Below are 13,846 nucleotides of genomic sequence, written 5' to 3'. Positions count from 1 at the left end.
TGGTCTGTGGTCTATTAAACGTTGAAGTATTGGGGGCTATGTTCGTCGTGATTCGTTTCAGAAATCAACTCCTGTACGTTCCGAATCCTGAAAAATGTTCATTAAAATAGTGAGGGAACCGTTCTTCTATGTGTTGTGTTCGCCGCAGTCGGCCATCTTCTTCTCTTGATCAGATGTGCGTCATGCGTCCCGCTTCCACAACCGGCTCGTGAATGTTGGGTGCGCAAACTGCGATGGGCAAACTCGCCCGCTTAAGCGGCCTGAGCCTGAGCCTGTTCCTGGCTTTGCATGTACTGGTAGGCACCGAAAGCGACGAGGCCACCGATCAGGATGACGGCGTACAGCATGGAGCCCAGGCCGGCGGAGCTCGTGTTGGCACCGGAGGGGTTGGCCGGGACAGAGGCCTTGGGAGCAGGGTCGCCAGCCTATGGAAAATGGACAGGTTAGCTACGCAATCCATATCGAGACGTTGTCAGGCTGGGGAATTGCTTACTTGGCGCTTGAGCTTGCCGATCAGGAGCTGCTCGAGAGTTTCGCGGGCCTCGTCGCTGTGGCCAACATCCTCGAAAGCCTCGGTTGCGTCTTGGCCACCGACATCCAGCATAACCTCCTCACCACCGCTGTAAGGAAGGACAGGTGTCAGTAAAATTGACGTCTACATCCGGAGAAGGTACCGTGCCCGGCAGCGCTTATCGTGCGTCTAGTACAACGTACTATTGCAGAGCAAAAGTGCGAAAGGTTCGAATAAGCGGGAGCGGAAAGAAAGGAAACTTACGGATGCTCGTCTACAAACTTGGTGCAGTCGTAGATCTTGTCGTGGACGACGATGTAGAGATCCTTCTTGTGGTTGTGCTCAGCAACATCCTGATAAGTCAATTCCACCTGGGCGGCCATTTTGAATTGTTGGGACTTTGCGCAAAAATTGGGGATGCAAAGGCGAGTAGAAGGACAGATGTCAGAGAAAGACAAGCTGAGTAGAAAATCAGGAATTCGCGTGGAAGCTCGAAGAGTGCAAGGCAACGAAAGTCGCGGGCGGGATGGTCTTCTTGGGGGTGGTGAGGAAGTGTCGGGAGGATGGAGGCGGGAGAGAAGCAGCCAAGTTGTCGTTTCTTCCAGTCGGTCCTGGGATTAACATAGAAAATCAGATGCCGAATTGGATTGAAGACAGGGTACAGGTAGACAGGGTAGATTGAGGGTACTACTGGGCTAGGTGCTACCGCTAATCAGAATTATGTACTGCCTATCGGCCGGGGTGTGAGCAGGCTGTGGCCAATCAGACCCGTCGTATTGCACACAGAGCAGCACCGTCACGATTTTATGCAAGCACAAGTTACACCTGGAATCCTCCCGAGGCGGCGAGGTGCCTGTTTCACTAATTGATGCGGGGATGGATGTTTTTGATAAAAGGAGAAATGGGTAGCTTAAGCTTGGGGGAGAGAGAGATCCATATCTCAAGATTTGGCCAAGCCCATAAAGATCAATGAGATTAATAAGGGTCCAGAATAGCCCGATGTATAACGTCTCTCGCCTAGCAAAATTGCCCTTGGTGTCTTTATGCAGACCCGACATCGGGAACTATTTACCCATAGCAGTAAAACTAGCAGCTGCATACCTGTCCAAGTTCGACAATGCAGCCGGAACGAATGCCAAAGTCATGGATCGCGTCGTGGCCTTTTTTTCTTCTTCTTTTCTTGCTGGGTATCCCGTGTCGAGTTATGCATAGACCTTTGTCAAAGTTTCTTCCTTGCATAGTGGTGACCTGCCATGAGCAGGTACGGAGTTTGCCATGTCTCGACCAAAACTCTGAAGTAGAACAAGAGCCGGGGTTGCACTACCGTGATCTACATGACTGCTCGCAACGACTGACGCTCAAATCAGCTCAATCAACATTCTCTCTCTCTCTCTCCTCTATCGCCTCGAGCTTCCGCCTCCAATGTCCTGGCCCACCCTGTAGCTGGCCACCTTGTCCCACTCGATCTTCTGTCGCGTCACCGGCAGCTGTCTCCTGAGAGCCTTGAAGGCACCTTCGCTCAAGCTCGTAAAGCCCCGGTTCAGTTCTTCTTGGTACTTCTTCTCGGCGTTGCCCATCTCCTTCACGATGGCTGCGCCGCTTCCGGCCGAGACGGTGGTAGTGACGGATTTGCTGGTGAGCAGACGGACGTTTCCGTCCTCGTAGTAGTGCACGTCGACCTTGAGGCTGCCTTCGAGGGCGCCGGATGACGGGTCGAAAATGTAAAGCGATCGCCAGCGTCCATTCCTGTTGGTGATGTATTAGGATTCGTGCGCTTTCTGGTGTTCTTTGGACCTGCGTATCTCACCAGAAGTTGTTGGGACTGTACTTGTTGGCCACAACGATGATAGCCACCTTGGAATCGTTCTCAATCGGATAGACGCCGTATGCCGCATTGGGGAAGTGCTCCTTCACGTAAGGCGACAGGCTCTTGAGTGTTGTTTTCCTGCCTCTAGCATCAGTGACATGCCCGAAATATTTGTTCATCTTCAGACACGTAATGTCGATCGGGAGGGATGAGTTGCCCACGTTAAGTCCGCCTGTGCGCCCTCCAACACGTAGCTCTGAGCACCGCTGGCTTTCTGCAATGGTTTGGTCAATATTTGCGGGAAGCCCTTGAATTGCAGGCGTGGTAATCTGCGGACGGAGAATTCACACCTGTGTCGCATGATCATATTCGAAGCTCGTGGAGCTCTCCACGTCGTAGTATCGGCCGTTGCCGAGCGAGCTGTGCGAGCTGACAATGATCGGCTGGGTGCTGCCGGGGAGCCTGACGGTCGCGAACTGCTCTTCGTTGTATTTCTCGAACGCGGGTCCGAGCTTGGAGACAAGGCCCGGATCGGCGACGGTCAAAGCCTTGATGTCTAGTGATTGAGATGATCAGGAGAGTGTTCGCGGGTAGAGTCGAGGTCGGTCTGCGAAGGGGAATGGAAGCATACCAGCAATGACATCGGCCAGCTATTCTCAGGTTTGCATGGTCAGCAGGAAGCTCGCAACATTAAAGGAGGGGGGCATTTGGCGGTAGGATCGATGGTAATTACCTCTCCGGGAGGGGCGCCTTCAACGAAGGACGAGATGGTCTCGAGTGCAGACATGATATAAAACGCTTGGTCGGTGACAATGCACAATGGGTCAACGACCTCGCCAAGAAAGTCGTGATTGTTTGGTGGTGTTTGGTTTGCAAGCTCAAGTAAAATGCGACGTCCGAATTATTGCTGGGAGCAGGTCGGTGTTGGCTTGGGACGAAGCGGAGCGCGGGGCAGAGTGGGTTACAATTCTAAAACAGGGGGTGACAGCCAAAGCTCAGGGAGAGTAGTGGCTTATGTAGCTGCACGATAATGAGAGGTTGCAGCCTCCACAGCCATGCAGCCTGACTATTATGTACGGCATCTAGATCGTCACTATGTCCTATTCAAATAGACGGTTGATAGTTGATCAATATCGCAGTCGCTCGCTTCCAGCGTGACTTGACTTTAATGTTGAAAGAACAGGTATGTAAATGGGCATTTCTTACAGAAAGGAATGCACTAGAGTGGAATGTATATTATGCAAAACTACGTTCCCTGTGCTTATGTTATGTGATTCAAGCTTGGCAATACTTTCATGTCTTCGCTGTTAAGGATATAACTTGAAGAAGCAGATGTCGCTTACGTGGCGCATCGTTTGCGCCATGGCCTTCTAACCAAGCTAGCTACCTAGCTAGCTGCCTGGAGGAGACCACAGAATCGATCGCCTAATAGATCCAGCTTCACGATGGTTACAGATACCCGCCGCTGTAAGTGCCATAGAAGTCTTCCGGGTCAACAGGATGCGACACCAAGCCTTTGGGGTGTTTCGACATGCGGTCTTCCAACCAGTCGCTAATGGCCGCTTGCGCACGCGCGGGCATCTCAAAGGGGTATCGTTCAAGGCCGACGTCTTGCAAGCCCACCCGCCTGTCCAATTCTTCTGCAAGCTCTCCGAGGCTGTCATCCCACCTTCTGCGATCCTTGAACTCGAGTTTCTCGAGACTCCGGCGCATGAGCCCAGCCAGCTCATGGGCCTGGGTTCGGAAGTGGTTACTGACGGTGATCTTCTTCAGCCTCCTGGACCCTCTCCGATGGGCGATCACAGGCATTGGTTGCGTGCTATGCAGTAGCAGGCACTGGGGGATCTTCAAGGTCGACGTCCTTGGGGGAAATGTTAGAGCCGATCGGCGCGGTGCCTTCTCAGGCTCCTCTCCCATCAAGGCCGCCAATATATCGTCGAACTCATCTTTGGTTTCTCTGGGGGAACCATAGTAGGCTTCTGTATCCGCGCTAGAATGAAAATCCGGCGGCAGCAGAAGCCCCGGTGTGTGGAAGAAAAGACAGGGGCTAGCAAAGGGGTCAAAAAGACCGCTGGGTTGCGTAAACAGAGTCTCGGTTTGCTGCTTCATTTCTTGAAAGCCGGGATCCGTGGGCTGTCCAAGGATATCCTCCAGGATATTGGCTGATCGATTTTTTGGTAGCTGGTGGATTGGATGATCGCGTAGAAACATGGTCCAGTTGTAGATACCGTTGTAAGCCGCAAAGCCACGAATGCCTACCTTATGGTGAGGATGTGTCTCGGTCAAAGCCACCGATGCGGCCAACGAGGCACCGAGATAGGAGCCGAAGACATAGATATCTCGTTTGGGGGAAGTCTGCGGTACAAGGTGTTCGAGGATCCAGTCGTAGCCACGCATTGTATCGTGTATTGGCATGGGCCAGGCAAGGCTCGACGACAAATCGCTGTCCTCGCCAGGCCCAAAGCCCGACGCAGGGCCGAAGCCAGCCCAGCGGTAGTTGATGACAGCTGTAGGATGGTTCCTGCAGAATGCGGGCACCTGAGTCGAGAGCTCCGAGTGGCCGTCCCAGAAGGGCGGCAGGTATATCATGAGTGGGTCTGACGAAGTGATCTTTGCCAGGTTGTGCAGGCTTCCCCCGGGATATCAGTATCAACATGTAAATGAAAGCAATGCCTTCTTCTCTGTTCAGGGCGCCTTGAGACTTACTCCACGTGTATACTGCCAGACGAACCACATTTGACTTTGACTCGCTCAATGTTATTTGGCGCTGGGGACACAGTACTCAGACGGCGGCGTGTCTGGCAAATGGCCCAGCCAAGGTGCCTCTGAACCTGATGCCATTTCCGCATGCTCGATTAGAGAAAAGATTGCTGGCCTGCAGCAACCATGGCTGGCGCTGGTCTGCAACAGCTGATCGCTTCGAGATGGCCCTGGACTCGTCACGATGTCCTATGTAAAGCAACGGCTCATAGGTGTGTTAGGTATTTGAGTTGTATCTCACGCTTCGCACGGTGGATGAGGATGCGCACCACTAAGAAGACGGGAAAGCCCAGCAATTGAACTGCTAGATGACTTTATTAGGCTTATCACTTAATCTATCGGCCACTAAGATTTAGTCGGCTAGTGGGGTTTCCAGGCCACTCACAGCTCACGCTCCCTGCAGCTTGGGGTCATGGCCTCTCCTAATTGACACTCAAATGACCACATGCGACTTCTCGACCAATCATTTTATCCCCATCGTTTATTCCATCGTCTGGCCTTGATCCCTACGGTGCTAGCGTACGTCATTCCAGTCGTGGTGAACATCCATCTACCCAGTCGCCCAATCAAAGACATATTAAGGGAACGCTTTCCCGCCAAGGCTCATGTTGCTTGGCATAAAGCAGTATACACTTTATATGGGTGCTCAGTCACCACCGTTACAATACCTCTCTTGTTCATAACAAGAATGAATCAAACGGATTATACTTGCGTGTCTCCTCTGTGTGATAGACTACCGAGCTATTGTCACGGACACCCTCCAACAGTTGTCCAGCAGCAACACCGAGCCTGCGATCCATCCAGCCTTTTCATGATAATAAGCCGAGGGGATGTATACCATTCGGGCTTGTTGCTGGTTATCACTACCTGCTATCGCTACTTCATCTCGGAAGGGCTAAGTATACCACCGCCGTTGCAGATCGACGACACTCAACATGAACGAAGCAGCAGAGCTTAACGACAATATCGACAGCCAGGCCCAGGCTGTTGATGGATCAGACCAAAAAGGCAAAGATGGTATCGTCGACCGAGGCCCAAACTATCTGGACCCAAGTTAAGTTGCCAAATAGACATTACACGCAACAGTTATGGCTAACAACACGAGTAGTCGCTGGTGGTTCGCCTCCTCAGCCTTTCCCATGATTGCCGGAACCCTCGGTCCCGTGGCATCCGCCTTCAGTATTTGCGCTCTTGTCCAGTACTGGAGGAAGCATATCCTGCCGGGCTCGGATGTGACGAAAGCCGTGTTTGATCTCCGGGATCCCATCTGGCTCACCGTAATCAACGCCATCCAGCTGATCATTGCTATCATATCCAACATATTCTTGCTGTTGAACATGGCAAAGCGGGTGCGCTTCTCTGTAGCACAACCCATCACTATTGTCGGGTGGTACATCTCCGCCATTCTTCTTGTCGCCCTTACTTCCACCGCCAGCGGCTCTCTGGTCGTCCAGCCCGAGATCGAGTATGTCTGGTCGCAGGCTTTCTATTATGGTATATTTGCTGCGATACTGTACTTTATAGTTGCGTCGCTGATGGTCGTCACGGTGTGGGGCGCCCAGTCTGGACACTACCAGAAAGACTTCGAGTTGTCTGTGAGCCAACGGACCTTGATGCTCCAGACGATTCTGTTCTTGATGTATCTACTGGTCGGCGCCCTGGTATTTTCCAAGATAGAAGAGGGCTGGGACTACCTCGATGCCGTATACTGGGCCGACATCACACTATTCACTGTTGGCTATGGCGATTTCTCGCCGTTGAGCACTCTAGGTCGAGCTCTCCTCATACCCTATGCGCTGGTGGGCGTCATCAGCCTTGGTTTGGTGATTGGCTCGATCCGGAGCTTGATGCTGGATCGCGGAAAGCGCCGGCTGGACGCGCGAATGCTGGAAAAGGAGAGAAGGCAGCTGCTTCGTCGTATGCGCCGTAGAGGCAAGGACGGCGTGCTCACACCTATCGGTGATTTCCCCCGAGGGTCGGAAGATGCAGACAAGTCTACGCAAAGCGAATGGGCAAGGCGGCAAAAGGAGTTCGAGCTCATGAGGAAGATTCAAAACAAAGCGTCCAACAGGAGGCGGTGGACCGCCTTGGCCGTATCCCTATCTACGTGGTTAGTACTCTGGTTGGTTGGCGCCAAGATCTTCCACGAATGCGAAAGGCCGTACCAAGGATGGAGCTACTTCGATGCCTTCTACTTCTGCTTCACCGGGCTAACGACGATCGGATACGGCGATCTGACGCCCGTGTCAAACTCGGGCAAGGCCTTTTTCGTCTTCTGGTCTCTGCTGGCGCTACCCACGATGACCGTTCTCATCTCGAATGCGGGGGACACCGTAGTCAGGTGGGTTCGAGATGGGACCCTCAAGCTCGGAAATATCACCATTCTTCCGGGCGAGCATGGGTTCAAAATGGAGTTTGAATCGATGCTGAAGAGGTTATCATTGGATGGAGTCTTCAAGAATGAGAGAATAGAGGAAAGACCGCCTGGTTTTCTAGGCGCTTCTCAACCTGCCGATTCCAATGAGGGTGATGAAGATGAAGATGACGGTGAAGAGGATATTGAATCCGGGGACACCGCTGAAACGAGTGCAAGGCAGACTACTGAGCGTCTCCCATCGAACAAAGATGAGGAGAAGCAATCGCCTAGCGCATCGAACTTCCCGGACCCTGCGCACAGTGGAAAAGTAACCTTCGACAGAGCAGCCACGTCGAAACCCCAGAAGCCTCGACCACGCAGAAACAACACAGACAATGAGTACGGCCTGCCCCTGGCCGGTCGCGTCGAGTCCGTGGCGCGCGAGGACCTCCCGTCCGAACTGCCCAGGACCCGGTCCGAGTACCACCTCGTCCTCATCGACGAGATCGCGCGGGTGACGAAGCATCTCCAGCACAACCCTCCCCGCAAGTACACGTTCCAGGAGTGGGCATGGTACCTGCGGCTCATGGGCGAAGACGAGAGCAGCGCCGAGACGCACAAGAGGCCGAGCCGCAAACCCAAGAAGATGAAGCGGAGCAAGAACAGGAAAGATAACGACGAAAAAGATGAAGGCGGAGATGACGACTCTCCGCATCAGCAGGCCGGCGTCGGGGACACCTCCAAAGGGAGCCAGGATCTCGAACCCCCAACCTCGCCGATCAGCGAACAACCCCTTGCCAAATCGGAGGCGGCGGAGGGACTGTCATCAGCCAACGCGGAAGACAACAGCAAGTGGAGCTGGGTCGGCCACAGGAGCCCGCTCATGGATACGCGGGAGGAGGCGGAGTGGATTCTCGATCGGCTCGAGCAGAGGCTCCGGGCAGAGCTGCTCGCCATTGTCGAGGAGAAGCGTGGTGAAGGGGGCGTGCGAGAGGCCACAGTCTACGAGCGCAAGCATGAGTACCACCTCAAGAAGAGGAACACTGTGGTCATAGGGGGTGATTGAACATCATGGGGGGGCGCGAGGGAATGTTTCATATGAGGGCTCTGTTTCGATTGATATGTGTAATCTATACTTCACGCCTTAGTCTATGCTGATACCCTAACATGGTAACTTATAGATGAAGATCACTGAGAAGCAGCAGTAGTGGTTCTAGATTAGAATAAAACTTGATATCAGATGTAGGACATCGGGTCACATCAAAGTTATCATGTATATACTTATAGTCTCTACCTTAGGTGTTTGCACGGCAGGAGTGCGGTTACTCAAGTGCCCTCTCGGGTTGTGCACACTCATACATACATATATACTGAAAATTGATTAACTCCTGCGAGTACATCACCCCTGTTTGGTAAGAGCAACCGTCGTAGAACAAATCTCCAAGGATGAGACCGTGAAAAACTTTAGCAAGGGTTAATCTGAGTGATCTGCCAAATGTCGATTGATTTCAAGCTAATGCTAGAATTCACGAGATGTGAATGGATTCGAGTCCCACAAACCTCCACATGTGGAAGACATTGCAAGTCAGTTCGATTCTGCGTCTTCAAGCACATAATGACACCAGCTACTCGTCCGCCCTTTCGCCACTGTCCTCGCCAACAATCATCTTAGCAACTCGTATTCCATCCCAATTAGTCTCTCTGATGTCAAGGATGTCTAGTACCCAACCAGCCTCGTTGTTCGAGTCCCTCTTTACTTTGCACATACACCGGCACATCTTGTACCAGTCGGCTCCAAGAAATGCCTGGCCCTGCTGATCTTTCGGGTCTTCGGCTTTCCATTTGGAAAGCGTACCTGACAGGCAACGCTCTTGATCCTCGAACAGATCACCCAACAGGAAATACTGCTTTCTCGCAAGCTCCTCGCGGTTGGAGTACTTGACTCTCGCGTACAGTTCAAATACAGCTTGCTGATGGTGATTATAGCAATGCGCAGCCTGCTCAAGAAGTTCTTCGATGCGGAAACAGGTCCGTAACACTACTTCTGAAGACAACCCCCGTATAACCGACCTGTCGTGGACTTTCTCCGGGAATCGGGATCGTTGGAAAGGTGCGGGTGGTTGAAGTCCATCCTCATCCCCATCGTACGCCAGTTGCTGTTCATGGGCTGGGATTAGATCTTCAGTACAGGGTTCTTCTCTTTCCCGAGACCCAACCAGGGAAGCATCTTTGGGAATTGACGCTGATATGGCATATACAGCATCCCAGTCGACGTCCTCGTCCAAGAAGTCGTCTTTTCCTGTGGTTGTATGGTTTTGCTCGGTTTCGTCGTGAGGGTCTGCGGCCAGTGAAGGGGGCGAATATTGTAGGTTCTCATCATACACATCTGCAGACCTCGAGTCTCTATCCCACATATTCAAGACACTTGATGGGGGCATGTGCGTTTCGATACATGCTTCGGCACTGTCTAACAACTGAAGCATGTCATGTTCATTGTCTGAGTCGAGCGGGTAGTCGTCATTGGAGTCGGACAGTGGTGGGCAATGCCCGTGACTTCCTGGGTCATTCTGCGCCTGATTTGGTGTGGATTTCTTGGCTTCAGCCATAGTTGAAGGTGGGGAGTCAAGTCCGCCATGATGGATATCATAGCTGGACCATTGTGGTCGAGCAACAGGGCCTAGACATTGACTTGCGTGCTCATATTGTTGCATGGTGGATGTAGGCGTGAATAGACCTGTCGTGGTAGTGTTGAACTGGAACCCATGGCTGTGAAGATTCTCATAATTGGAGGAAACATTCACGATGCGCATTCCTGGCGACTGTTGCTCTTGGCTAGCAGATCCAATTCTGGTAAATCGGTGGTTTTGTGAAGGTCTCTCCCGTAAAGTGCCAGGATCGTAACATGGTCTTTTATTCTGATCGCCATCTTGATTCGGGGATATTGAACGCTTTCTCCGGGCCATATACGACAATGCTTCGATCTGGAAAGACGTGAATTGGTCCTCCTCATCGTGAGTACGCCCAGCAACTCCGGGGGTGCTCGGGGCAACTATAACCTCTTCAGATTGCAGTGGTCCATGATTTTCCGATGGGTTGCAGTTGTCTGCAGCATATTCGTCCTGTCGCTCCTCGCCGCTGCAGGTTCATGTCAAACTACATACTTACTGCGGAAACCGACTAATGAAACAGGGGGTAATTATACCTGAGATCAGACCAATGTACGCCAGAATGTCCCAAATCATCACCAGTTCCGAGGTTATGTTGCCCCTGAGATGGCATATTGTTGACTTGATTTCAGAGACTTCCGTACGGGGGGATGGTGGTGATTACCAAGGTGAAAACGGCAAAGATGGCAGATGGCGGGCAAGCGCAGCAGAGAGCACGCCACTCAGTTCATGTTCGTTTGCAGGGATTTTGTTTGAATAATTGGTGGAAGTGACTGACAGTGATTCTGGTACCAACGCTTCCAACTTGACTATCTGCCTCGTGCCTTCCGCGACTGCCACTACATGTAGCAACCCGGTTAAGGGGCCCATGACATACAGTTGGGAGTAAGAAGGCACGCGCTCCTTCCATGTGAAATGCATGCCACCTACATAGTGTTGCTATGCTCCTACCTGTTATCCTCCAGTACATACTCTAACCTCTTTTACTATCCTGCAAGCCTTGTAGTTATGTAACATTATTATGAAAACTTGGGAATGGCAATTGAGGAAGCGCGAGGGATGGCAGGCACGTCTGTGAGCTGATATGAACTTGCACTTGAGACGTATGCAACTAAGGTGGTTATGTGAACTAAGAGGATAAGAGGATATATGACTCCACTTGTATTCCCCCGCAAACAAGTGGCATCATTAGGTACCCAACAAGCCACAAACAAAGTCTCTAGCATGTCGCTAACAATAGAATCAGCCTATGTTTCAAGTAGTTTGCCATCTTGAGCACGCGCTATACGGCTGATTTACCTGCGCTTATCGTGCTCCCGACTGGAGATAGTAAGATATCCTTACTCGACCACATACATAACGCTCCTCACGCCCTTCTTGCGAGCTTGGAGCTTGGCACTGCCCCAGCCCCTCAGCGCTCTCTTTTTTTTTTTCCTTCTTCTCGTGCTGCTTTCTTTACTTACCCCGCGGTCTATCTTATCTGTACGTCACCCCCTCTAAACCCAGCTCAATAGACCGCCTCTCTGGCCCAGTCACACTTCAGACGGCACTAGATCAGAACAGCTCGACAGGGCTCTCGTGCGTTCGAGGAGTCCATTTTGCACTGTTCCGACAAACACTCTCGGCTTAGTCTGACTGCGGGCAAGGAGCTAGGTCGGCATTCCGACAATCGTTCGCCATCATGTTTTCGCAGGTGAGCTTAGACATCCGCTCCTCCGGCCCCCGAGCATATCTTTGGCTTCTCGTAGTGAGACCTTTGGACGGTGATATGATCTCACGGGACTAACGCTTCAAATCCGCCTTCTCTACGCCGTAGCATGCGCTCGGTTCTGAGCATAATTTGCGCCGCGTAGAGGGGCTGTGATCCCCCAAAGAATGCCCTAGCTAATCGTGTTTGACTTGTAGAAGAAGCCTTACTCTGCTATCACGGTGACCGTTGACAGGCTCACCAGTGAGCAGTTTGAGGAAGATGACCTTAGCGGTATCCCGGATCTGGTAGAGGTCATTAAGCTGCAGGCTGCTGGGCCCACCGAGGCTGCTCGTGCACTTCGAAAGAAGTTGAAGTACGGCAATGTGCATCGTCAGATCAGAGCCTTGACGTTACTGGACGGCTTGATTCAGAATGCAGGACCTCGCTTCCAAAAGACCTTTGCGGATGAGCCGTTGCTTGAGCGTCTGCGTGTGTGCGGTACCTCGGACCTGTCAGACCCCGAAGTCAAGAAGAAGTGTTCGGAGCTCTACAGGGGCTGGGCTGCTGAGTACAAGAGCACGCCCGGCCTGGAGCGCATTGCGGCGCTCTACAAGGTATGAAGCTCGCTGGCCAGAGAAACACCCATATGCTAAACACCTGGTTGATAGGAACTGCCTCGACGCAAACAAGTCGTAACGCAGGATAAATCCAAGGTCATTCGCGAGACTGAGCAGGATCCATTCCGTGACTCGGAAGATGAACAGGACCAACGGGCCAAAGCCTCACCCGCCCCTCAGACTTCGTCTTCACAAGCCCCTGTTTCTTTCCCGCAGCCCACTGCGACCGTCCAGTCCTTCAGCCATGTCAAGTCCAACTCGAAGTCCGGTTCTTCATTCTTCTCCAGCTCTTCGTCGAAGGATAAGAAGAAGGACAAAGACAAGGCCAAACGGAAACCCTTCAATCTTGAGGCAGAGAAACCGGCGATAAAAGGGGCAATCGCCGATTCATCCATCGCTACAACGAACTTGAATAATGCCATGCAAAGTATCAACAGAGAGAAGGAGCGGATTTCGGACAATGCGCTCGCCCTCGAACGTTTTGAAGCTTGCAAGAAATTGCGTAGGAAGATTCTGCGATACGTATGTTGCCTACCAGCCTGCATCTTTCGTGTGACCGGAAAACATGCTAACGACTACAGATTCACCATGTTAATGACGAGGAATATCTCGGCGGTCTCCTCCACGCCAACGATGAGCTCGTTATGGCACTGATGACCTTTGAGCAACTTGATCGCTCCATTGATGCGGACAGTGACTCTGAAGATGACATGGCTGAGCAGGCTCATCTGTACCGAAGTAAGCACAAATTATATGCAACAGCGCCTTGAGATACTAATGATGGTTAGTGGCCACTGAAAAGGGCAAGGCACCTATGTCGCCCACAAGCCCCAAGAGCCCGTCCTCGGAAATGGCTGGTTTAAGTCTCGGCCCAAGCCCGCCACCACGTCCTGTGGTGCCCCCTCCTCGACCATCAGCCTTATCAAAGCCAGCCGCTCGACCTGCGCCTCCACCAGTCGAAGACGACCCTTCCGATGCGGAAGAAGAGGATGAAAACGACCCGTTTGCTGACCGAAATGAGGTGGTGTAAAGTTTCTACATCAAATACGGAAACGGGGGATCTTGGTAGTGATGGAGGAAAGCGCTGTCGTCTACATCATTCTGCTGACCATGCTTTCATGTTCTAGCGTACCCGTCAAACGATTTACCTTGACTTCTTGAACATTCAATTAAATGTTACTTTTCATTCTATCCGAAGCCGCTATTGTAGTCAGCATTTTCACCCGAAATCATGTGCTTAGTTTACCAAACAAAAGACTTTCTGCAATTCCACATCTCTAAGCAAAATGCTATTGAAATATAGGACTCGAGAAGCTATGCTCATGAGCCACTTCGTAGATTCTTTCAGCTGTCACGTTGTATCAGTTGGCAATGGATATATTGCCATTGCGCGCAAGGTTCTACGGATTGGCATTATGCCGGCAATGCCCTCAAACATC

General features: G+C 51.9%; 6 protein-coding genes across 6 annotated transcripts; 2 read left to right on the top strand and 4 right to left on the bottom strand.

Moving 5' to 3' along the window:
• Positions 1-251: 251 nt before the first annotated feature.
• On the bottom strand, positions 252-894 carry PG985_002114 (cytochrome b5; the record flags this gene model as incomplete). The annotated part of the gene is made up of 3 exons (XM_066821883.1): positions 252-425; positions 494-620; positions 776-894. 3 exons carry the CDS (start codon positions 892-894, stop codon positions 252-254), a joined length of 420 nt encoding a protein of 139 aa, XP_066689315.1.
• Positions 895-1,908: 1,014 nt separating this feature from the next.
• PG985_002113 (F-actin-capping protein subunit alpha) lies at positions 1,909-3,105 on the bottom strand (the record flags this gene model as incomplete). Its single annotated transcript, XM_066821882.1, has 6 exons — positions 1,909-2,257; positions 2,319-2,456; positions 2,540-2,592; positions 2,669-2,874; positions 2,950-2,968; positions 3,052-3,105. 6 exons carry the CDS (start codon positions 3,103-3,105, stop codon positions 1,909-1,911), a joined length of 819 nt encoding a protein of 272 aa, XP_066689314.1.
• Positions 3,106-3,767: 662 nt separating this feature from the next.
• PG985_002112 (alpha/beta hydrolase fold domain-containing protein) lies at positions 3,768-4,907 on the bottom strand (the record flags this gene model as incomplete). The annotated part of the gene is made up of 1 exon (XM_066821881.1): positions 3,768-4,907. One exon carries the CDS (start codon positions 4,905-4,907, stop codon positions 3,768-3,770), a length of 1,140 nt encoding a protein of 379 aa, XP_066689313.1.
• A 1,106-nt stretch (positions 4,908-6,013) lies between these two features.
• PG985_002111 (uncharacterized protein) lies at positions 6,014-8,500 on the top strand (the record flags this gene model as incomplete). The annotated part of the gene is made up of 2 exons (XM_066821880.1): positions 6,014-6,131; positions 6,165-8,500. The coding sequence occupies 2 exons, from the start codon at positions 6,014-6,016 to the stop codon at positions 8,498-8,500; spliced, it is 2,454 nt and encodes an 817-aa protein (XP_066689312.1).
• A 559-nt stretch (positions 8,501-9,059) lies between these two features.
• On the bottom strand, positions 9,060-10,713 carry PG985_002110 (uncharacterized protein; the record flags this gene model as incomplete). The annotated part of the gene is made up of 2 exons (XM_066821879.1): positions 9,060-10,569; positions 10,637-10,713. The coding sequence occupies 2 exons, from the start codon at positions 10,711-10,713 to the stop codon at positions 9,060-9,062; spliced, it is 1,587 nt and encodes a 528-aa protein (XP_066689311.1).
• Positions 10,714-11,781: 1,068 nt separating this feature from the next.
• Positions 11,782-13,437, top strand: PG985_002109 (Protein lsb5; the record flags this gene model as incomplete). Its single annotated transcript, XM_066821878.1, has 5 exons — positions 11,782-11,793; positions 12,006-12,404; positions 12,459-12,929; positions 12,989-13,145; positions 13,196-13,437. The coding sequence occupies 5 exons, from the start codon at positions 11,782-11,784 to the stop codon at positions 13,435-13,437; spliced, it is 1,281 nt and encodes a 426-aa protein (XP_066689310.1).
• Between the last annotated feature and the right edge of the window lie 409 nt (positions 13,438-13,846).

The sequence above is a fragment of the Apiospora marii genome, assembly GCF_038362585.1.
Source record: "Apiospora marii strain CBS 49790 chromosome Unknown utg000002l_segment0_segment0, whole genome shotgun sequence".
NCBI classification, from domain to species: Eukaryota; Fungi; Ascomycota; class Sordariomycetes; order Amphisphaeriales; family Apiosporaceae; genus Apiospora; species Apiospora marii.
This window is presented reverse-complemented; position numbering and strand designations above follow the sequence as displayed.